The sequence below is a fragment of the Alligator mississippiensis genome, chromosome 1 (assembly GCF_030867095.1).
Source record: "Alligator mississippiensis isolate rAllMis1 chromosome 1, rAllMis1, whole genome shotgun sequence".
NCBI classification, from domain to species: domain Eukaryota; kingdom Metazoa; phylum Chordata; order Crocodylia; family Alligatoridae; genus Alligator; species Alligator mississippiensis.
This window is the reverse complement of record NC_081824.1, coordinates 299,509,013-299,534,686: the sequence shown is the minus strand read 5'-3', so window position 1 is coordinate 299,534,686 and position 25,674 is coordinate 299,509,013. Positions and strand designations below refer to the sequence as shown.

Here is a 25,674-nt window from a genome sequence, read left to right as displayed (position 1 = left end):
TCTGTGAACACAGACAGACTGCTGTAAATCCTTAATAGCTCTGTTAAGTTCAGCAACACCAAGCTGGATTGATACTGCAGTAAATAAGAGCAATTTGTTCTTATGCCACCTGATAATGCTGAGAAACTTGCTTGCTTCTCTCCTGACAAAACCTTTGCATTTAAAACTGTGTCTACCTTTATCCCAACTATGCAGTTAGTCCAAAATCCTTGCCTTTCACGCTGTCTTTCAGTTTCTCTCTCAAACATTCCTCCTAGGAGATCCCAGGGTCAAAAAACCCTGCATGGATAAGCAGGGTGGCGCACGTGACTGCAGCGTGCACCACTCAAAACCAGAGCCTGGCCTGCCAAAGCCATGCTCCAGCTGCTGGTCAGGCTCCAAGCTGCACAAGCACCACAGCTGCAGTTTCTCCAGTCCACAGGTAAGTCTGCTGGGGCCAGCACAAGTTGCTGGCCCCAGCCTCCCCTACCCCACCCGGGGTAACTTGCCATGCGCCAGAGAGTGTGTGGCACAGGTGTTCTCTGGGGATAAGTAGCAGTAGGACAAGGTATGCCAGGGAACCAAATGTCTGCACTCGTCTGGACATGGCCTTTGAGTCTATGAGGAGCTTGTATTACTAGAATTCCATATGGGAAGAAGGGCCTGCCCACACCGATAAATTTGCATAATTGGGATCTATGGGTTAACAGATTATATCAAAAGGTGATGTAAGAGTACAATAAACTGATATTACAGTTTATTGTAAAAGTTAAAAAAAACCCAACCCTCTAACTTTTGGAAAGATCAGTAGAGAGAAACACGCATATTACCAAATCTGAAAGCAATATAAAATATACGTTTTACACATAGCTAAATTAAACTTCCCGAGAGATACAGACAGAAAGGAATTTTGTTTATTAATTAGACTGAGAAAATGTTCACACACTACTTGAATGCAAGCTAGAAACAGCTAAACCTAGCACTATTTTCAGGACCAGCGTAGACTGAAAACTACATCCTTGGAAACAATATGCTTTCAAACCATGCTGTATTCAAACCCCAACCAAACATAGTCTAAGCTAAGATGTCATAATGGTTCTCATATGAACAATGCAAAATTCAGCTTTAACCCTTTGGTCAGCCAGTCTAACTAGAAATTAAATCAATACTGTTAATAAAACTATTAAATATAACTAGTCAACTATTTTGCTTACAGGTTCAGTGCTTCTAAACAGTATGGAAGAACTAATTTGAATAACAGTGTGCTAAACAATAAACTGAAGGACAGATATGAGAAATAAATTTGGGTTACTTTATTAGCAGAACATTTGCAGCTTGAACAGCAAGTCTGAAGGCATAAAAACCTCAGTTGCTATCTCTGACATCAAGGCATTACTCACTCATCATAAATAAGCCAACCATAACACAAATGACTAAAAAGCCTTCTGAAGATTAGTTTGTATCATTCATATGGTTGCAACTGATTCATCAGTCTTAACTTTCCTAAATTTATAGCCCCAATCCAGCAAAACATTTACACAACTACTTTGCTTAACTCACATGTGGAAAGTTAAGATGACATATGGAAACGCTGCTTTTCTATTTTGAGCTTGTGATAAGTACATGCAATATTCTAGATGTGTTCTTGGGAAAGATTATAAAAGTTTACTGTAAGCCAAATGCAATTGTCATCATTAATTTTTATACCACTCTGGGTTAAACTTTAACACTGTTGTTATGAAAGATAAAAGTGCACTTTTTTGTTTGCATATCTTTCTGATTCTAAGTAGTAAGTGTTTCACTTCTACTTACCTTAACTATACTAATAGGTTTCCTTGATAAATGGAAGGAGGCATACAACAAAAAGGTCAGAACAAAAATGAAGGCCCGGTACCTATGACAAAGAGAAAAATGAAAGATTGAAGATCTTAAATTTTATTTAGATTTATATAACTATTTTTATTAAAACATTTCAAAGCGTTTTTCAAGTATTTTTGACTTCATGTTATCACAAACTCTTAAAGCTGAAAAAGGTCTAAACAACCTATATTAAGGTGTAAACTTGAGCAGTCTCAATAGTTTGCCCATTAACCTAACCCAGCATCAAAGCAACTGTTCATTCTTGCTGGTCTAACAGTTTTATACCAGAAATTTCCAAACCATGATCTGTGGACCATAGGTTTTCTTCTTGTTTACAGCTGCTAAAGTATACTATTTATTATATAATATTAATATGATATAATATATAAATAAAAAGCAATAATAGGAAAATTAATGTGTGTGTGTGTGTGTACACACATACACACACAATAACTTATTTTGCTTTGTGTGTGTGTGTATGCATATAATATACATACACATACACTCCCCCCCACACACATGCTCATTTTCATATTATTGCTGCTACATGCAATCAACTGATGTTGTTGCCAAATAGATTGCATGTGACTAGAAATGTAGGGGAGAGGGTTTTATTATAAACCATGTTTGAAAACACTTGTTTTTACACTTCTGGTATGTTTGACATCTACTGCACTCCTAAGTGGAAAAAAAAGGTGTTTGAAAGATCCAATGGGTCTGCAAGAGCCATGTCTTCTTCCTTCTGTGCTTATCAATCTTCAAAAATGACATGGTGAGTTCAAAGACCATCCACCTTTTTGTTCTGTATTTATACAGCCCCTGGCATAGTTTGGTTCCAGGCCATGTCTAGGGCTTCATACAGTACAGCAATAAAAATCAGTTATGCCTCGTGATGTATTTTCATTTAATATGCTTTATTACATTCAGTTGCCTGTATGCATGGTTCAAGCAACAAGCACGAATTCAAGAGTCAAACTGTATTGCATTTGTTTTTACCCAATGCATTTTTATAATTTAAACCCCCAGCTGAAATATAGATCATGTAGTACTGTATAGACCCATGTAGTACTGTACTGTACTAACACACAACCTGCTGTAGAAAGTGCTGTGGGATCTTTAGGGTATGCTTAAACCAAGGGGGGCAACTTTTTTGACAGGAGTACCGCAGATTAACCACTTATTCCTTGCCCCCCTCCTGCAGTGCCACTCAGATCTTCTTCCCTTACCCAATCTGCTGCTCTGCTTTCTGATGGGCGGCCTGTCCCGTCCCCAGTCTGCCAATGTCGCTTCTGAAAAGTATGCCACAGGTTGGCTAGCCCTGGCTTAAGCCATGACTGGTATCTCCTCACAGGGACAACTCCAGACATGACCTGCCAACCTGCATCCTGCTTACAGACACCACTACTAGAAATGTGGCGGAGAAACAGCTCTAGGAGCATTCCTTTACAGCCAGCCTTTAAAACCCATCCCCTATGTGCTCAAGATAAGCCACTGAGGATGCCCCAAGAGTGACTCTGCTATAGCATTTCCAAGTTTGGAGCATGCAAGCAAAATCAGGTATGTGGGTACTTGGGGTCTGCCTCCTGGGGCATGCTGGGGATGCAGTGGAGGCTTAACTTTTCTGACCAAAGAAAGTCAATTTTGAGTACCATCTAATAGGAAGCACCTCTAGAAAGACAGAAGACGCTAGCACTTCTAAGGCATCAGCCAAGTACTGCCAAGTATTTAACTATATACATTTACACTAGAGTATTAACTTACCATAGCATGAACAAGTCGCTGGATTTTCTTAGAGGTCTCTCCCCCGAGAACTGTCAGGGAGACTTTTTTACCTTACTGACCCAGGCTCAAGCAAGAAAAACATTCAATCTTGAAATAAGGCACCTATCAATGAGGGTGGCTAAACCCTGGAACAGTTTACAAAGGAGGTGATGGATTTGCCATTGCCTAAAATCCTTAGGACAAATTGGGAATCCTTTTACAAGATGTGTTTTGCTCCAGCTTCTGTCCTCTGGACTGTGTGTGGGTCAGAGGTCTGATCTGGCTGGATAATTATGGTGGTCCTCTCTTTTCTGCATATGGAATATATGGATAAAGTTTCCCTGTTCATCCCTTTTATTTTAGGCCTTTAATATAATCAAAACATGCAGGTCCACATTACATAACCAAATCTCTTCTTTCAGGGTTTCAGCTGGTCATCTGCTGGAGTCAGGAAGATAAGTTCCTAGAGCTGCTCATTAACATTGACATGTTTCTTTTCTCTCTTTAGAAATTACACAAGAACTGATGCTACCCAAAAAAGAATGAAACATTAAAAGCTTTCAAAAGCAATCAGCCAAGTACAGCTGTTGCACTTCATCACTTTTATATACAGAACAGTGGATTCACACAGGAGGAACAAGCAGCTCCTCCACGCAGTAGTATGAGCAAATTAATCTGTTTTGCTGACCTGAACCAACCAGCTCAAAAATAAAAAGCTGATTCTTCAAAAGAAAATGAAGCAGAGTATGAAGAGGCACTCATTTGCTAACTCCTGAAAATTAATGACAGATAAAGGGCGTTGGGTACATTTCTGTCACTTGGTATTTATATTAAACATCCTGAAGTTTAAACCCTTGGCAATGTTCTTCATTACAAAATTAAATTAATATTTTCTCACTTTTTTCAATATTTTCTTACTTTATATCTTAATCGCTGAGAAGTTCAAAAGAGAATGAGGCAATAGAGCAATAATTCTCAGGTAAGAACTCGCATTCTCCAAGATTAAAGGTTTTTTAGATGTACTAAAACTTACCGCTGATCTCTTGTAAATAAAGTGATAAAATGAATTCCAGGGGGAAGTTGAGCCATCTACTTCACTGCTAATATCAGGTTTTAGGCGACAAAATGATAATGCTTGGAAAAAGGTTGCCTGATGTTGCAGGCTGTTGAAAGATTCTCAAGGGGTGTCACTGAGCAGATTTCCTCTTGGGTTTCCTTTTTTCTGCATTTAGTCACTTATTTGCCAATTCTTCACGCTAGGAGTTCATTTTGAAGATAAGAAGGAGAGATATTGAAAAGTTAGTACTCTAAGCATCACAGCCTCACAGGTTCCACCTTTCAGTAACACAGCTAACTATTGTAACTAGTTTTCTAGATGTCAAAAATCTGAATGAATGTTTTACATCAATCCAAAATTAAGCTCTGAAAGGCTGGACCCTTTTCTAAATTGATCGTGCCATGGCTAAATTGTGCTTTAAGTCAGGACAGTAAAAAGCAGAGGGGTGGGAAAAAAAAACAGTACTCTACAATCCCACTTCAATGGGTTTTGCTTTTGGTTCTGAAAAATTGCCAGTGGGCATTTTTTCAGATTGGGGCTGGTGACATTTTGTAACCCTGGCCTGAAGCTCATGATCCAGCTCTCTGCTGCAGGCTGCAGATCTCCCCTTCCCTGCCAGAGTTCAAGCTGCCTGCACTCACACCACTGTAGATACCTGGCCCTCTGCAGAGAGGGTTAGTGCAGATACACAGAGCAGCAGGGAGGACCGTGAAGGAGGACTCTGTAGAGGTGACCAGCCACTGTGCACCAACCAATCCTCTGTGCTCCCCCAGGTTTGATCAGACCTCTGCAGGCTGGATCCAACCTCTTAGTAGGTGGTTCTGGCTCAAGGAATTTAGTTTGGTGATACCTGCTGCAAATGACAAAAATGTCATTTAGCACATCAAAAGCAGTCCAACATCTAATGTACTGGAGGGTGTACCAAGATTTGCTCCAATACAGTTGACTCAAACCTTTTTCCAATGGTGAAAGACGCACAACATTCTTTCTTACAGGTAGCATGTGGTGCACTAGCTGTGCTGCTGTTTGGCAGCAGGCTCAAGCCAGCTGATGAACAGTAATCCTAAGGGGAAGTGTATTGTAATGAAAGGTGTGGCTGTAGTTTGTGGAGGCACACCCAACAGTGCTTTAAACAACATAGCTCAGGTGCTAACAGTAACACCCAGATTAAGTGCAGGCTGCAAAACTCACCAGGGAACCTGCATAAAAATGTATGTGGCTAGCCCATGCTGAGCTCTGTGCAGCTATGGCTATACTGCTGCTGGTACCTGAGCTACCAAGCTTAAAGCTAGTTGGGACTGCAGCTTTGCTTTCAAGCTTTGACTTAAAAGTGGACATGATGTATGATTAATCTATATCTCCCTTCAGATGAGCAAAAAAATGTGAACTAAAGAAAAGTCTTAATTAAAAAAATAAAGCTTACTATTGCTAAGAAAAAGAGCTTGTCTTAGCACGTGATTCATAGGAAGCATCACATGGTGGCATGGCTTTGCAAGCCTTTTTCTTTAGTCTTTATTCTCCTGTTTTAGTACAAAGAACCCAAGAACTGTGCTTGCACTGTGCCAGCAGTAGACACTACTGAACACAATATCTGTTGTATCAAGACTGACCTCCTTTCTCAGGCAAGAATTTTTGGGGAGCAATATCTTGAAGAAAAATGTCCTGCAATCGAAAGCTTGTCTATCTTTATTCCAACTATGCAACTGGTCAAATAAAAGATAAACCTTTGGCTCTCACATAATTCCTGGATCATCATGGCTACAACGCCACTCTAACACTACTCCTCTTTCGGGAGACTTTCGATTCTTTTTTAACCTCTGGGAAGGAGAAATCCAATTTGTCCTGGAAGAATTAAATCTCTCACCAAAAGTTTGCTGGTCTGTTCCTCAACATCCCCCTATGCTTTTGTTGTTGGATCCCTTGGCTCCCCCTGATGTCCCTTGTTCAGCTTGACATCTCTCCATGAACATTATTCCTCTTTTCCTTGCTTAGTCCAGAGAGCTCGCCCGACATCCTCCACAGCCATTCACACTCCACACAGAGGGTTCCACTACTGGAGCAGCCACCTGGGGACATCTGCACACCGACAACACTTTTTCAAAGTAATCCCACTTAGACTGCTATGATGGCCACAACAGAAGTGAGCTGGAAAACCAGGTTTATGAGATGGCAGTGAGCCTACTACCTGACAAACCTGGAATAGACAGCTGGAATAACAGCTGCATGGAGAGACCTGCAGTGCACAGCATGTGTGAGTCAATTTTTTTTCATGAACTGCTCACATAAAGCAGAAGTTTGGAGGACTTTATGCAGATGCTGTCAATTTCACCCTACATTCACAGTAAAAAAAAATTCAGGCATTTCCCATCATCTCTCTTAACCCATAAGTTCACTGGATGCCTGTTATCTTGTTTAAACACAGACTCACCAAAAATATAATAAAAAGAGGAGGAAAAAAGGAGGAAGTCTGACTCTCATGACAAGAGTAACAACCACACAGCTCTAAAAACATTAACAGCACCATCTCATTTTGTCATAGAAGCAAGTTATCTTTTAGAAGGGATACTGGTATGATACAAAGTTAGGAACCAGGGTAATAGCTAACTTGCAGAAAAGATTATTGTATTGGAGCATGCACACATGCTAAACTCAGGAAAAATATTTAAATGTATCTTCTATCCTTTTGTTTTGTGGGTGCGTCTAGACACATATTAATGTGCTTTTGCTACTGTGCATTAAATTCAGTACCTCTGATATGAGGTACTACATAGATGCACATTAGGCTGCCCTACTGCACAGTAGAAAAAGCACACGCTTTTTTAGTGATGCTTAATGCACAGTAACTTATTTTTACTGTACATTAACATATTAGCACTTTTTTTGATGTGATGATTTAATGTGCAGTAAAATAGGCTACTGTGCATTTAAAGCGCATGTGTAGATGCACCCAGTAATACCAAGAAGATATTTTTAAAACTTAAAAGAAGCAACTGAAGCGTAGGAAAGTAAAATCCTAAGCCTGGTAGATAAATGATACCTTTCCCATCTCCTTGTTTCACTACAATGTCCAAAATGATATGCTATAGTTAGCTTTGAATTGGCACTTCCATTCTTAGGATTCAATTATACCTTTAAGCACAGCAGTGAGCAAGAGACATATTAACTGTACCACCCCAGGAAGTACTGATCTGAGAGACACCACCCAAAGACACAATCCCCTTGTTTCCCCTGGCTTCAATACCAGCAGCCAGTTACAACAATCCTTAGCACTGGTTCCACTTGCCTAGCGCATTGGGATTGCAGAGTGAAGGCTTTGCCCATTGCTCCACCTTTGTGCTCATCTTCTCTGAGACAGCTAGCAACTAGCAACCACCTCTGCATGCTGGGATCCACAATCTTATTACATCATGTAGAGGTGTAAGACAGGCTTTGCTCTCCTGTGCAAGTACTAAGTCCACACTCTAGCCCTACACCACTATTTTAATAGGCTTATAAAAAAAATTCTTAGGTGTCAGTACTCCTTGTGTTTCCTTTTAACCTAATAACACTTTCAAAAGGAAAACAAAATCCTGTTTCAAAATACACAGTGCAACATGGCCTGAAATAACTCTTAAACCCGAGGCAATATATGGGTGATGGTACCCAGTGTCAACACAAGTTGACTGAAAGACAGCTGTCTGTCCTCCCCACATGCCAAGGGGCTGAATCAAAGGACTGTCATTCAAACTCTGTCTGAACTGCCACTAAAGGCTGCAAGATCATGTTGACAACAGCAGGGTGGTACAGATACAGGTGGAACTTCCTGGTTCGCAGACCTGCATTCAGGAAAGCGTGAGTGTTCGTGGCAACTCTAATTTAATTGTGGGTCTACCCCACCGACAGCGCAGAGCTGTAGCTGTTTTCCACCACCGCCTTAGTACTGCGGGTCAGAGGCAGCATGCCTTTCACAAGATCTGCACAACTATCGCTGCACAACTACCGCTGTCCCTTTTAAAGAGAAATGCAGGCTTCTTGCAAGACCCTCCCCACGCCTTCAGCCCCACAGACGTGACAGTTTACGTCTCAAGACACTTCCTCTTTCCAACCTACAGATCTTTTGAGGTTTAGAAACACTGCCGCCACACAGGAAAGTTAACAAAAAATAAGGAAGGGAAAAAAGCAAAACAATGTAGTACTAAGCAGGCCACCAGCTTCAGGGGAGACCTCCAGTGCTTCCCTAGTACTCGGGGACTCTCCCTCTGCCTGAAGAAGGGTGTTTGTACCCAAAAGCTTGCAAAAAAAAAAATAAAAAATTCCAACTAATTACTTGGTCTAATAAAAGATTTGCCCAAAGATCCGTGTCTCCCTAGTACTCAGGCACTGAAAGCAGAGCAGTCGGGCTAGCCTTTTGATGTGCTTGTCCAGAACAGGGACTGAAGCCCACCAAATAAAGCTAAGACCCCCCCTCCCCCCGCCACGATGGGGAGGGGGGCATTAAGGGCACATCACTGATCGCTTGGGACAACAAAAAGACAAAGCAGGGGTGTGAGGGAAGGCCATAGGATCCTAACCAGTGCAAAAAAACCTAAACGGTTCATTGATTAACAAGTCCACCCACTAAGTGAAGGAGCAAGCCAATCAGAGACCACCCCCAGGTTACGCTTTTCAAATCTTACAGGGGGCTCTCATCTCTTGGGGGGGCGGGGGGCTCAGCTCCCCCTTAATTCGCACCCTGGTGCCCAGCCAAACTCTGGCCGGAGCCAGGAAGGGACCAGGGCCAGGAAAGGGGCAGGAAAGCAGCCCTGGGCAGCGTGGCTGGGAGAAGTGAGGCTGGCAGGGACCTGCAGAGGTCCCCAGCCCAGCCCAGCCCCTGCCCGAGCAGGATCAGCCCTCGGCAATACAGGCGATGCCCAGGCGAAGGGGGGCTCGGCTCAGCCTCCAGCCTGGGAGCACGGAGCCGCGGAGGGGAAGCACCTCCTGCTCCCCCTTCCCTGCCTGGCAGGGGAGCAACGGGAGGGGGATCAGCGCCCAGGGGCCCCCTCCCAGGGCGCTGCAGCCCGCAGCCCCTGCCCTACCTGATGCAGCCGGCTCCGTGCTTCCTGCTGCCGGGACACTTCCTGCCGGGCGCGGCTGCTGCCTCCAGCCCCGCAACCAGTCCGGCGGGTGCCGGGGAGGGCGGGAGGAAGGAGCCCGCCCCGCTCACCTGCCCCCGCCTGCCAGCCCGGCCCCGGGAGAGGGGCGCTGCCGCCGGGCGGAGGCAGCCCCAGCAGAGCGGCCCCTGGCCCGTGGAGGGGGCCAAGAGCTGGTCCTGCTCATCCACGAGGGTGGAGCTGGGTCCTTGCTCTCACTTCTTTAGTCCTAGTTGCTCATTCCCCGACCCTGGTTCCTTTGTCCAAACCCTTAAAGGTGGCTGGTGATAAGCTACTCAGGCTAGAGCCTTAAAATTGCATCAGAAACGTGTGTTACTAAAATCCGATCCTGTGTCAAGTACATCGATAGCCCTGAATGCAGAGCTGGGACCCAGGGACAAGATCTTTTTCGGGGCACTGAGGAACTGGGAATAAGGACCCAGCTTCAACCTCATCTTGCATGAAATGCAAGGCAGGACTTGCAGTGCTGGAGAGACGTATTCAGCCTCATCCTGCTGGGGCAAAATCCTTTTTGGGTCACTAAGGAGCTGGGAGTAAGAACGTAACTTCAGTCTCTTCCAGGCAGGGTGTATCGTGGGCAGCTCTAGGATTTTGGAAAGGGGGGCGCAGAGGTGAGGTGCATCACCCCATAGCACACAATGTATTTTTTCCTCCAGTTCAAAAGAAACTAGAAGTTTTACTGCTGCTCCAGGGGCCTAGGGCTGTATTATTCAGTTTGAGACTGACACAAAAGCAACTATGGCTTTATTGGAATGTATTAAAAAACAGTTTGCAGGGCTGTGGACTAGGAGCTACACTACCAGGAGCTCCTAAGAGACAGCAGAACTGCATGGGTGTAAGACAGGGTAGATGGATCATGGGCAGATTTGAAAAGGGGGTTATAGAGGGTGAGATGCATTGCCCATAGAACACAATGCATATTTCCCTCCAGATCAAAAGAAACTAGAAGCTTTACTACTACAGCAGGGGCCTAAGGCTGTATGATTCATTTTAAGCCTGAAGCAAAAACAAATATCGCTTCATTGGAATATGCATTAATTTGCTACATCCTATTTTATGTACAAATCTATGTATAGATGCATGAGTCTATAACAGCGGTCCTCAATGAACTAGGCAAAAAGTAATGAAAAGCTGTTGGTTCATTAGTTCTGTAGTCATTAGAATTAACATTAGTCATTCTGTAGTCATTAGAATTAAAGGTACAACTTTTTTCTGAGATTCATAAAGTAAAATCTAGCCATGAACATCCTGACAGTGTGTCCAGTGCTTTACTGAAAGTTATTTCTGCATCTGAGTTCAGGCTTTTACCAAGGTTTTAAAAACAGTCTGAAGGGTTGTGAAATGCGAATTAAATTACCAGGAGCTGCTAACATAATTGAGGAGAAAATAGAGCTCAATTAGTGGAACATCAAGCCCATTAGAAAAGAGAGCTGGCGCATTAAAATCTACCTGATTCCTTCTAAGCTCTTCATTCCACAGGCGTTAATGACCCTTTCTCTTTTTTAATGGTCTTGATGTCCAATAAAGAAGCTTGCCTTTGTTCTATAGTTCTGTTCTCTATTAGCTGCTTCTGGTAATGTAGTTCCTAGTTTACAGCCCTGCAGACTGTTTTTTTCCTCATTCCAATAAAGTTATATTTTTTTGCATCAATTTAAAACTGAACAACACAGCTGTAGGCCCCTAGCATATTAGTAAAGCTGTTAGTTTCTTTTTCCCTTGATATTTAAGTTGTGACGCCCATTTTCAAAATCCTACATCCGCCCATGACTACAGATTCCTATTTGAAATCTCTGAGTTTATCTTGTGAAACTTGTTTACAGTACAAACATTACGTGAAAGAATCCCTTGAAAGAATCTCAAGGCATCACAGCTGAAAATCACTATTCTATAAAGTGCAAATATACCCTCTTCTACATGATTTTAATTTAATACACTAACTATACCTTTCCATTAATGTAAGTCCTGAAAAGTAAGGTCCAGATTCACCTGGGTGGGACCTCTTACACACAGGGACTTTAAATCCTATTTTTTCCCGAATCCCTTTTTTAATGTATTTGTTTGTAAGGGATTTGAGAAATACAAGATGCATTTGCTGTATACAGTATCCTTGTCAAATGCCAGTTGGGTGTCTGAGATCGCCATAGGGTCAGATCCTGCAGAAACACGTCCGTTTTCACTAACTGTATGTACTGTGTGTAGTCCCCACTGACATCAGGAACTCCGCTCACCCAGTCCCCACATCAGTGATTTTAAAATCTTGAATTAGGCTACGCAAAAAATGGTGAGTTTTTTTTTCCAGGATTCTTAGTTACTTTCTGATTTGTTGAATCTTTGGGCTGCGCTTGGTTAGCATTTTTAAACTTTTCTCAACAACTATGATCATCAGAAACATTCTTTAAAGATCTGAAAGTTGTGATTCTGATGCAACTAATTCATTCGAGCAGCCCTAGCTTAAAGAAAAATAACGGATTTTGGTAGTCTTGTGATATAATCCCAGGAGCTAGCAATACTCTTCACATTGTACAAAGCTAAGACCACATATAGTTTCCCAGGAAACTGGATCCTGCTCTTACAGAAACGGACTTTTCATTATTTTTTCTTCTATCTTTTCTATGAACCTTTACCCCAGTAGTGCATTTTTTTATATCTGCTTCTTTTAATACTTTTAAATACTTCAGTAGTTACTGAGGAGTGACTTTAATTATCCTGTGCAGTACAGACAGTGTCTGTTTTGCATAATGTAATATCCCTGGCTTCAGCAATCTATATACAAAATGTCTCACAGCTGTCACTGAAAAAATAAGTTCTGCTTGCTATTTCAGTTTCCCTTCTGCACTACATCTACCCCAGAGGTTCTCAACCCGCGGCACATGGTGCTTTTCTGGAACGGGGATGTCAAACTCACCTCGGATGCCAGGCCAGAAGCAGACCATGGGGGCTCTTCCTGGGCTGTATCTGCACAGCCCCCACAGACACCAGGTGCATCAGGGTCCAAAGCACCTAAATTGTTCATCAGAGTAGCCTGCTTGTAGCCTGGCTGGCCAAAGAAGTTCTGTGGGCCAGTTTCAGCCTGAGGGCTGTATGTGTGGCACCCCACTTTTCAAGTATGCAAGAGGAAGGAATGGGAAAGCAGAAGGGAAAATCAACAAAAGAAAATGAAGAAAAAGATTTTTTTTTTAAAGTAAAGAAAAATAAGAACAATGTTACAATCTTTCTTAGGTGACCAGAAAAGTTATGGCAGTCGCTGTGATATGTAATGTAATTTAGCACTATGGGCCCTAGAGGCCCTTGGCTGCCTCCACTATCTCCATCCATTCACATGTGCTATGTATCTTCATCTTCCAGTTATCCCCATTTAATTTCTGTAGGTTTGACACTACATCATCTAGCCACCTTCCTCCTGGTTGTTCAGGTAGCCTTTCTACCCTCTGGCACTCTGAGCACTTCCTTTTGTGTTGGATTAATTCCATTCTTTCCACGTGGCCCAGCTACTGAACTGTGCTCTGATTTCCTGTGTCAGGGTTGGGTCTTTGTACAATTGATATGACTCATTATTGATTCTTATGTTCCATTCTTGTGTTATGATATCATACTGTGCACCAAAGATTTTCCAGAAACTCTTTCTTTCAAAATGAACTTAGGTTTGATTATGGTTTTATACAACTGAAGCTAAATTTTGGTTTAGATGAGATTTGATGACAGGAGCTTTTGCGGTGATATACAAAAGTATTTTTTCTAAATGATATGTACCAGAGAAACATAGAGGGAGGTCCCAGATAAACTTAAAAAGGGGTATGCAACTTAAAAAAAGGTTTGAGAACAACTGGCTCTTGAAATGATTTTACTCTGAGACCTCAATGCTGCAATCACATCTTCAGCTCTACTTCCAGGAGAGTTGTCTGTCAATAGAACAAGTCAGAGTAGTAAAACTGAACACAAGTACAGGCAGGTGCAACAGGAATGAGGTCTTACTGTTACATGAAGCTTGATATAGTTAAAAAAATTGTTGAAATTGTACCTGCCTGGATGAATAAGATGCCTAAATGACAGTAATTAACTAATGAAGAAGTTTGTGTGCCAGAGAGGAAAAGGTTACAGCAACATGCAATACAATATCCTATAGGAACAACAGCAGCCTGGCCATGCGGAGATGCAAGACATTCATAGAGATGGGAGCCACTAGCTAGGCTGCTTCTTTAACTATATGTTAATTTATGTTATTGATGCAGTCTGAGCCACTTAACAGAGATAAAAATAGAAAGAGAGTGTTCCCCTAGGAAGTACACTTTGCATGAATCACACAACTGCCCTTTTCTGCCATCTCCAGAAGGCATCGCAGGCAGGGTTTATTCTGACTGACACAAAAAATAAAGATTTGAGTTCTGTGTAGCAGAAAGGCCAGACCCCCTGAGGGGCATCAGTCTGCATGCATGCAAAACTAGTCATTGCAAATTAGGTTTTCACCATTATCTGTACAGCCTCTCATATTTTTAAAATCTGCTTTGACCTGGTCATATACCATATGTATTCTTCTAAAGTGCTTAGCTTTGCTTTAGTAACATTCTGTGCCATGCTACATATATCTCCTTTTAAAAAAATCCAAATTTTCTGCTGTTTAAAGTACAAAGTGTTTCTCTTAGTAAAATACCATTCAATAAAATAAACCTCTTCCAGTCCATTTGTCTCTCTAATGCCACCAAGGCTATCACAGCTAGCATAGCAGTGAGAACAGCTGTGCCAGCACTGGTTGCCAGTGGCTAAATTTACCAGATGGTTGCAAATACATAAGGTATGAAGGAGAAACAGAAGTCTGTGCCCCTACTTGCACAGGAGACCACTGCCATGGACAGTAAAAGGGTCAGCTACCAACTAGTGATGGTAAGGAGCGATACTGATACTGTCAGGAGGAAATGATTTAGATAAATAACACATGTTTAAAAGCCCGTATGTAAGCCAGACCACAGTGCAAAAAAGCATTGGGTTTCAATGTTATTTCCTCCTACTACCACAACACATTTCTCATGTATAAAATAGTTGCACTGACAAGTCTTCCCTCACCAAGTCAATGCCAGCATTCCCATCAGAGGAAATAAAGGCAGGTGCATGCTTGTCTCCAAAAATAAACAGCAGTTATGCTCTGTATATTGAAATAACCTTGATGACACTGCTGCTGACATCACAGTCTGAATATTCAAGCCAATTTCCTGGATGTGAAAGGTTAGTCTGATTTGTTCTGAACACTTAACTCCTTGAGGCCCTGATTCAGGCACATGCTTGATTACTTTTGAAGTCAGTGAGAATTACCATACTTACCCAAATCTAAGATGATTCTGAATTTAAGATGATCCTCCAGTAATTGATTCTACACATGGCAATTTTGTAACTTTTAAATAATTTTCCACATATAGAATCTAATTATTGGAGGGTCATCTTAAATTCTTCCCTGCCTCCTTCCCATAGCTACAATGGGAAAAGCATTGGCAGGGGGGCAGGCAATGGGGGAGGCAGTAGTGAGAGAGCAGGCAAGGGGGCAGGCAGTAGCAGGGTAGGCAGTACTGGGGGAGGTGGTAGAGGGGGTCAATCAACCTCACCCCTGCCACTTGACCCTCTACAAGTTGCCTCCTGCCCCCTCCCACCACTTGCTCCCTCTTCTGCCAACCCCCCTCTGCCTTCCCCTCCTGCCCCCCTTACTTGCCCTCTCCATGCTTGTATCCTCTGGCACCTGCCTTCCCTAGTGCCCGTCCACCCACCAGGCCTCCCCTGCTGCTTGCTCCCCCCATTTCTCTCCTGGACTGCTTCTTCTCCTCTACTTCCTGTGCTATAGCCTCTCCCACCCTGCCCTTGCCACTTACCCTTCAGCTGTAGCAAGCTCCAGCCCCACTCCAGCTTGGGACATGGAGCACATGATTGCTCCAGCCTCAGCCCAGCCCAGCCCAGTAGTGGCAGCAGCAGCATTTCTGAACCCAGATACAGGTATTGCAGCATGCAGCCAGTCAAAACATGGCTTTTCTTCCCAGTATAGTATATTTAGGCTTGGCAGGATTTGATTTTTATCACTAGACATTGATAAACACTGATTTCACCTGACACTCAGTGGAAACTATTTCTATCAGTACTCATCAAAATTCACATAAGGGAGATGTAAAAAAAAAAAAAAAAAAAGAAAAAAAAATCCAGGATGGGGGTAAGGACATCTGGGGCAGTGGGTGCTATACACACACACACAGGCTGTGCCAGGAAGGCTGTGCCTGGAGGTGGGTGGAGGGGTGAAGAGGCAGGGGTAGTAGTAGTGTGGAGCTCAGTGTTGCAAGCTGCTCACACTGCCCAGGTCCTAGCTGGGGCAGGGGCCAAACTCCTGCAGAGCCTGGCCGGGCCTTTGTGGGAGTTTGGCCCCTGCCTTGATTATTCAGGGGCTGAGCTGACCTGGGCTTGGCAGGAGTTTGGCCTGTAGGGATCGGGGCAGGGGACAAACTCCTGTAGAGGCCGGGCCAGGATCCACTGGATTTTGGCCCCTCCCCTGGCTGGGACCTGGGCAGAGCAAGGGGCCAGCAGCACCAGGCTCCCAGGCACTACCAGTCCTGCCCAACAACTCCCCCTCCCAGCACAGACTTACCAGCATGGCCCCCGGCTCCTGCAGCAGCCACCATGTGCATGTGCATGTGCATGTGCATGTGAATGCGTGTGGTCTGTGTGAGTGTGTGTCCTAAATTGATAAGAATTGAAAAACACCCTAAATTTCACAGAATCCTGAAAATTTCATTTAATAAAAATGGAAATAAATGCTTAAAAATAAACATAGGCAGGCAAGGTTCTTTGAATAGATGTGATATCTTTTATTAGACCGAGTAGTTGGGAAAAAGTTCTTAGCAAGCCTTCAGGCACAGTCACCCTTCTTCAGGTATAGGGAGTCTTTGCTGATCTGAGACTCCAAGGAATAAGAGTAGCTAAGCTCTGCTAAACTAAACTTCTATCTTTCCTTGGAGTCTCAGACCAGCAGAGACTCCCTATGCCTCAAGAAGGGTGATTGCACCTGAAAGCTTCCTAAGAACTTTTTCAAACTACTCAGTCTAATAAAAGATATCACATCTACTCAAAGAACCTTGCCTGCCTATGCCCTTAGACCAACATGGCTACAACCAAAAACAAACATTTATTTTAGCCGTTGAAATTAATTAAAAATAAAAAATTGAATTGAGCCAAGCCCAAGTATATTGCACAAACTTATTTTCATGATTGATTATTGCATATATCATACATAAGGATCCCTGTAAATTGTGCCGTAAGTGCCCTCACAGCAACTCCTTTCATGTTTTTCATTTCACCGCTTGTCCCTTCCCCTCCTCCCCCTCTGCCCCATTTGGCAGAGGGGCTTGTATGGCCAGGCCGTTTGCCGTGGATCACCAGGGAAGTGAAAACTGTGAACATTTATGCTCGTACTCTGGGAGTAGCGGGGGGAGTTTAATTAAAGTGCCCAAAGTGTCACGTATATCAACGTCCCCGCACTGAAAAACAGCGGTGGGGTGCTTTAACTGAAGTTAATTGAATGAGCTTTAGTTAAAGCGTCCCTGCCACCATTTTTCAACGTGGGGATGCCGATATATGTGACGCTGGATTCTACTGGAGTGCGGTAATTATCACACTCCAGCATCAAGTCTGTAAGTACAGCGTGTCAGAGCAGCCTCGCTGCATGTGTATCGGCACCCTGTGGTTTTAAATGCGCCCTAATATGGAGATCCCTAATCATATGATTAAGCAAACTTATAATTGTGGGAAGGATTAGACCAGTGATTCTCAATTGGGATGTTGTGAGATCCTCTAAAGGGCATTGCAGGGTCCCACACAATGTTAGCACTGTTAGGTGTGCAAACACTTACACAATTCACAAGATACACCCATAGATTTCAAACAGGAGTCCATAGTGTCAGAAGCATTCTGACCTGTTGTGGTATTTCTGATTTCTTTGCAAGCTTGAGAACCACTGGGGTAGTTGATGAAATATACTAACATAGATGGCTGTAGAATTGCTTTCATACATGCTATTTAAGGAAAGATAATGATAGCAATAGTGATTCCAAGAGTCATGTACAGCTCTTATGTCACATGTGGAAAATTAGGTCAGCTGCTTCTGTGACATTCTCCTGCCCTTCCTAAGACTTGTGAATGCTGTCCACAGAAGTTTTGGCCCAGTCTTGACAATAGATTGGTCTGTGTCCAGTGAATGATTCTTTAGAAAAGCTAGCACAGCACCAGGATTGTCTGTATATTCTCTCCTACTAAGGAAACTACTTTCATGGTGTTTGGGAATTACCCAGATGAGGAAGTCCTAGGCACAGTGTCTCCATTTGAACTGTTCTACTGGAAACCTGTGGCTCTCATAGGCAGCATGGAGGACCTTGTCTTCTGTAGATCTCAAATTTGGGGGGAGAGAAAGCTTAAGCCACCCCATAGTGGAGCAGACCTTAGTTCTGCATGCAATCATTTGGAGGGGAGTTATTCTTCCTTTTAATCCTCTCTGACAAAGGTGCTCAACCTCTGTCCCATGGGCCAGATCCGGCCCATGGTGCTATGTTATCCAGCCTATAGGGTTTCCTACAAGTCCAGGTATTTGACAGCAGGAGTGCGGTAGTGCCTCTCCCCCACTAAATTTTTGAATCTGTAAGGAGTCCTAGGCCCTAAGCACTGGATCTGGTGCCCCAGGGCCCAATCAGGGTGTGGGGGGCTAGAAGGAGGCAACACCAGGCCACCAGAACCGAATCGCAGTGCACAAGGTAGAAGGTGGTGGTGCTGAGCCCATGGGAACCCATTCCAGCATGCAGTGGTGGGAGGGGGCAGTGCCAGGTCCCAGAGCCTGGTTCTGGCATGCAGGGTTTGATCTGGCTTGCATACTGGCCCCACTCCACTTATCTGGCCTGTGGGGCCAAAGGTTGAGCTCAAAAGGTTGAGCCCCACTGCTCTCTGACATTTTCTGACCTAGGCACGGTTGAATCAGCCCCACTCATCACTACCATGATGAAAAAAAGGCCTTCTTAAGCCACATCATTTTTAAGCTGGAAAATTCACAACAGTAGGGCAAGATGCAACAATAAGTAACTTTGTCAGGACCACACATTCTAGAGTCTTCTTCAATCTTTTCTTAAATTGACTAGAAAATAAGCTAGCTCACACCTGACACCTAGTACAGTATATCTATTTCTCTCCTTCAAGAGCCTGCCTGTAGAAAGATGATCAAGGATGCAGTAACAACACAGAATTTACAAACAAAAATAACCCTTATAAACTGTTTGATTAGAAACATAGTATACAAGTCAACATATTGCCAGTCTTGTGTTCCATCTGTTCCCCTCCCACAGAAGTCTGGATGAGAAAAATGCACAAATTGACAGAAAGAAGAGAAGATAGGACCAGCAAATCATGCTTAGTCCTGTGATGCCTCTCACTGTCAGGCCTTAGCTTTGAACCTAGACCTTGGCCTGGCCAGCAGACCTGCTCATTTCAGCCTGTCCACCTATGGTTTATTTCCCACACTTGTCAAGCCTGACTTGAAGCCTCCATGCACCAGCTTCTTGGGACTGGACATACCCTGGGAGAGTAAAAGGAGAGATGGAAGTTTCTTTTCCAATCACAGTATTTATAGAAGTAATAAAAATTGAGGAAGGTCTGGTGTGTATCATCATAAGAACTTAATTAGGTAGTCCCTGACTGAACCCCTCAAAAAAGAATATTACATTTAATAATATCATCTTGAAGTCTAAATCTGTTCCTCACAGGAAGTCATAGAGGTTTTTTTCTAGACTTCGAAAAGCAATACTTTTTTTTGTCTCCTTTTTTTCAAACTGACTAGAGATCTGCAAGGAGGGAGTGAAGGAGAAGACTACTGGGATAATTATTGTGAAATAAACAGATGAAAAGAGACAACTAAGTTACTCATGGATTTTCTTTCTCCATGGATTGTGTTGAACAGTGGAGATTAGCTATGCAAGAAGGAAAAGGATCTGCAGCTTGCCATGCATATGACAGCACAGAACATCAGCAATCTACTCATGAACGACGCACGCCCCTGGAGGCTGGGGGGGCATGGTGACTGCCCAGGCAGCAGAGGCAGTGTTGGTGGCAGGGGCATGGCGGTGGTGAGCAGGGAGCTGCCGCAGGTGGCCGCAGCGGTGTCGACGGCTGAGGGGTGCTGGGTGCCGACCACCCGCAGGCACCACTGGCAATGTTGGCAGCAGGGGGAGGGCGTGGCCAGTGGCGACTAGTGTTGGCAGCGTCTAATCTCAGGGGGTGCATGTGCACCCGCATGCACCCCCTATGCATTGCCAATGAATCTACTTATTTTTACAGAAGAAGCTAGCACTACAAATGCTGTGGACAAAGAAATGCAAATTAACAAGAAGAGTTAACTTGATACAGCTCCAACTTGCAGTTTCTGAGCAGGATGATTAAATGCCATAGCTTTATAGTGGACAAGAATCAGGGAGCAGCAGTCTACCATCCCAGTTATTTCACTTTTCTGTATCATGATGGACCCTCTCTATCAATAATCTTTTTATTTAAAAAAAAATCCTGCTTTACAGCTACCTTATTAACAACTGGGCTGAAATAAGTAATACTGGAAATTTCTTAGGGGTGTTTTTCTTTAAAAATTCCTGCAATTAAGCCTTGCAGAAGAGAGTGAAATAGGCTTAATTGTTGTTAACAGCATTTTCTTTTTTCAAATGCAATAGGGATAAAATGTTGTTGATGTAATTAGTACCAAGTCTCTTATTAGGAGTTGCTTAATAAGTAGCCTTATTGGTTTTAGAAGTTTTGGGGAATTTATTCTCATATGAATTTTTCTTGCTTGATGTAACAAATAATTGTTCTGATTCCTTCCCTCCTTGCCTTCCATAGAAGGGGAAAACACTTTTCTTTTCTATAAAGCATTTATGGACAATATTTACCCTATCTTTAAAACTGGAAAGTTAAAAAGGTTAGTATGAGATAGGAAGTATGAGGATAGTACACTTCCCAAAGGGCAATTAGGTGATACCAGTATTTCAAGAATGATTCTTACCACATTTTTCTTCCTTAATGACACACTGCCAGGGGCATCTATGCTTGTAGAAGGAAGGTGGAGCAATGTAGGATGAGAAAAGTCAAGTCACTTGTTTTATGCAGGAAGACTGAGACTTCAAAACTTGACTTCATTCCAAAATTGGAGCAAAACCTGAAATTATTGAAGTTCCCTGGAGAAACTTTCTTTCTTTTCTTTTGTATTTTGCATTCAAAACATTGATTTAAAAATGAATTATAAATAAACAGAGTAAAACTCAAAAAAGAGTTATCTGAAAAATTGAAATGTTGGGTTTTGTGTGTGTGTGCGCGCGCGCATGTGTGTGTCACACTTCCTTGGAATTTTTTTTCTGGTGGCCTCACCCAAACAAAATTGTGGTGAAGACTACTTAATTTTGATCGGACTGTATATTCTGACAGAAAATGGGTGGTTCTACTGAAGTTTCTCTGACCAGGTGCAGTTTAGATTTTATGAGTACAATATATCAAGCATACCTGAGTCCAGTAGTCTACTAGCTTGTGAATGTGATGGTAAGACCTTGTGGAAGACCAGGCAATATTCTTCCCTAGGATTTTGATTATATTGCAAAAGAGAAGAGAAGCAAAGCCTTCATTTGAGACACTTATTCTAAACTCAACAGGAAAATTCTCTTTGACTTTGGTAGAAGGTTGGACTCCAGAGACAAACCAGCTCTGGCAACGATAGTTTAATTCTATGTAGGGTGGGCAAGAGCACTACCAGGAGCCAGGAAATCATCTCAAATTCCACTTGCGTTTGGCAGTAGATTTTCAAGGTGCTCTTTTTAATGGTGCTGAGGCATGCCACGCGATATTAGCACTGTTAGGCATGCAGATATGCTCCACAAGATAAGCTTAGAGATTTCAAACAGGAATCCATAGTGTTAAAAACATTCTGACCTGCCATGGTCTTTCTGAGTTCTCTGCAACATAAGAATCGCTCTATCATTTTTCTGTAGTCATACTGGTGACTGCAAAGGTAAATGGAGCATCCAGGTATGCTCTTCTGGAGCTACTAGGGACTGAGCCACCAAGTATTAAAGTATTTGTAAAGGTTTATTAGAGAGTGCACTTGTCAAAGGCTCAGCTGGCATCAGTAGGTCAGCAATAGCAATCCTTCCATTACTACTGTTTTCCTTGACTTGGACCAATAGGATCTCACCTCTCCCAAAGTCCAAAAAAATCTAGAGTTCTGCTGAGCCTTATGTGAGGCCTGAAAAGTCCTTTATGGCCCCTTGCTGACCCCTGGGGTGCTCCTACCTTTGCCTGGATACCTTCATACTCATAGCTCCTCTCTGGGAATTTGTGTCTTCGTGCTGTGCTAGCCTAGGCCATTTTCAAGGCTCTTTTCCAAGACTACTTATGCCTGGCTGCTGCCCCCTTCTGTCTGGGTGGCAGTCTTCTAGCCAAGTTGGCACAGCTAGCCTCTTAGAGCTGGAGAAGCAACCCATCCCTCCATTTCCTCGTTCTAAATTGTTACAGTGTGGGTTATAGAAATCCCATCACTGCACCTGAAATAGATGCATCTTTGAGTTTTAATTTTGGCCCTTTGGTACAGCAAAATAAAAGAATTCCTGTATGAAGTTTTGTACTATTGGGCATTAACAGTGATTTTTCACTACTGGATAAGCAATATCTTTCAACAGAAGCAGGACTGCATTTTATCAGGGATATTAAATTTATATTACTTATTAGTAATGTAATAGATTTATATTGCTTATTAGTAATGTAATAGAAAAATCACTGTTATACTAGTAATACTAGTAATGTAAATCAGGCATTAACTATCCCTGATAAAATGCAGTCAGAAGACCAGAAGCTACAAAATATATTCACATATGATATGATCTTGAATTGTATTTACTTCTATAATATATAGTCATTAGGATGTGACAAGCTCCTTGGGTAAGAAAAATTGCAAATAATAAGACAGTTCGATCAAACCATATTTTCTTGCACACTGATCCTTCCAATAGCAACACTTTATTCACTAAACTTAAGGCTGCTTGAGTTTTCAGAAGAAATAATTAATGGGTGGGTCCCATAGAAATTTGTACATGACTCCCCTCACTCCCATTCAAAACAGCAGTCTGAAACGTTCATTACCTAGAGAAAGTGTATTTAACCACAGATATGGAAAATGTGTGCTATAGCTTGTCAGTGCATCCTGTTGGACAGAATTATACCCTTAGCTATGTTAACTGTGAGGCTAAAGTACATATTAGTCCAGGTAACTTAATAAGGATTGCCTTCAAATTATTGAGATGCATATTCAGCCACACACCTACACCCCCCTTAACTGCTTAGGATTAATTTGCCTCTCATGCATAAAAAATAACTACTTTTAAAATGAAAGGCTTTACTTTACTGAGCAGAAAGGCTTAGCATTCCTTAGGCACGAGAAACATGTGATATTATCAGGGTTGAGGAAGGAGGAGATGAGGTTTATGGCTATATTTAAAGCAGGCATATGGATATCAAGCACTGACAGCAGTAAGTAATCAGAACAGCCGTTTGCATAATACGCAGTTATTTAGTAACTGCAGAGCTATTATTCAAATTGGACCTCCTCAGCCAGACACTGGCAATTTGCATAGAAGCAAAATAAACCTACAATTGTGAGTTAAGTGTAAAGCTTGCTCATACTATGTCAGAATTCAAGTACAAAGCATTTTAAAATTAATACAGATACACCAAACTCTAAAGCCAGAAGATGAGGAATTTGTTAGCTAAGGATACGGCCATTTTGAGGTCCATGTTAGTATGTTGCCTACTAGACGAAAAGAGAGCCATTAATCAGAGTGCAGGACAGTTGTACATGTGAAACCATAAATGTCCAAGGGATTTGGAGTCTTACACTTTAATTGTCACGCTGGTACCTAAATAGTCACTTAGCATCCATGCAGCACCCTTGTGCTCCTATTGTCTGTGACAATTCAGTTTCAGTGTAACTTGATAGTAATTTTAATAGCCCATGACTATTATCATAGAATCATAGAAAATTAGGGTTGGAAGGTCATCTAGTCCAACCTCAGGAGATCATCTAGTTCAGGGGCGGACAATTATTTTGGGCAGAGGGCCGCTTACTGAGTTTCGGCAAGCCACCGAGGGCCACATGACAGGCAGCCCAGGGCAGATTAATATTAATTTTCTAAATTTTTTAGGGGCCCCGTGGGCTGGGTAGAATGGCCTGGTGGGCCGCATCCAGCCCCCGGGCTGCATTTTGCCCACCCCTGATCTAGTTCAACTGCCTATTCAAAGCAGGACCATCCCCAACTAGATCATTCCAGCCAGGGCTTTGTCAAGCTGGGTCTTAAAAGCCTTCAAGGATAGAGATTCTACCATCTCTCTAAGTCATCTGTTCCAGTGCTTCACCCTTCTCTTAGTAAGAAGGTTTTTTCCTAATATCCACCCTGAACCTCCCTTGCTGCAACTTGAGACCATTGCTCCTTGTTCTGTCATCTGTTTTGTTTATACACGAACATAGGGTTTTTTTCCAAACCAGATCACATCCCTCATTCATAAATTCTGATATCTTGCTATCTTGCTTCCATCAGAAGGTAGGGTAGGGTCACACATTAGTGCAGTGCTTCACAACCAGCTTTCCATGTCACCCTGGGGTGCCTCAAGATCCTTTCAAGGTTGCAACAGGGTGCCATGTAATGTTAGTATTGTTAGGAATGCAACTATGATTCACAAAATAAATCCAGACATTTCAAATAGGATCCTTAGTGTTAAAAATATTCTGAGCTTCTGGGATCTTTCTGATTTCTTTGCAACAGAAAAACTTCACAATTATTTCTTCATAGTCAAAAAATGAGTAAAAACTAAGAGCTGGCATTTTCCAAGGAATACTTTGAGTCTAACAAGGGGTACCTTACATCTAGAAAGGTTGAGAACCATTGCCCTAGAGTGAAGTTACACATTTCATTTAGAACATACTAAGGACATTTAAAACAACAGGTGTATCTACATGTTTAATTAATGTGCTATAGGTAATGTGTATTAAATCTAGTACCCATGGGCCCCTATACACATGCAGGGAGGCTGCTCCAATGTGCTTTAATTACAGCGTGTTGGAGCAGACACGATTGAATCTGCAGAAGCGTGATAATTATTGCACTCCAGCAGACTCCAGCATCACATCTATCAGTGTCCCCACATTGAAAAATGGTGGCAGAGGCGCTTTAACTAAAGCTTGTTTGACAAGCTGTAGTTAAAGCACCATTGCTGGTATTTTTAAGTGTGGGGATGCTGATACACGTGACACTCCACGTGCTTTAATTAGTGCAGTTCTTAGAGCCATGCTAATTAAAGCACCCACCCCAGGCCTCTTGGATCATGTCTATAAATGCCCTTCATTGTAAGGTACTACAAAAATGAGCATGAGCTAAAGGTAATAGTTTTTTGTGATGCTTTAATAAGCATTAAAATAGGCTAATGCACATTAAAGTGCATGTGTAGACACATACAAGCACCCATACATTAAAGTTAGTTAAGTTGTGCTAAGTTTCCTCTGAGCATCTCAGAATTAAGTCAATTCACATGATGGTTAATTCTGGGCTGTGTTATCTAGCTCATGTTAGAGTAACTTTAGTCTGCTCCACAGAGCTTAAAGGAGATATATGCAATCCTCCAGCATCCCAGGATAAACTGTTCCTCCCTCCCCCTTCAGCAGGGATATAGTCTTGGTGTCCTGGCTCCTAGCCACCTCCTTGCTGGCAAACCTCTAGTGGCAGGTCAGAGCTCTGTAGGCAAGAAACATTATTACTCTTTAACATACAACCACTCACAGCATGTTCGAACGTTAACACCACCTAA

The 25,674-nt window shown here is 42.6% G+C and overlaps 1 protein-coding gene across 4 annotated transcripts in view; it reads right to left on the bottom strand.

Annotated features, from left to right (window-relative positions):
• Positions 1–25,674, bottom strand: part of SLC37A1 (solute carrier family 37 member 1) — a 64,642-nt gene that overhangs the window by 38,475 nt on the left and 493 nt on the right. The window contains exons 1-3 of one of the 4 annotated variants that reach the window (XR_002090136.2): positions 9,712–9,878; positions 4,634–4,856; positions 1,792–1,873 (exon numbers count right to left, since the gene is read on the bottom strand). Coding sequence is in view for 1 of the 4 variants with exons in the window: in XM_006258346.4 (XP_006258408.2) it covers positions 1,792–1,873; positions 4,634–4,689 (138 nt within the window). In the remaining 3 variants the exon portion in view is untranslated. Of the gene's footprint in view, positions 1–1,791; positions 1,874–4,633; positions 4,857–5,312; positions 6,236–9,711; positions 9,879–25,674 lie in introns of those variants that run through there. The other 3 variants (XR_009459090.1, XM_006258346.4, XR_002090137.2) reach the window with 3 other exon arrangements.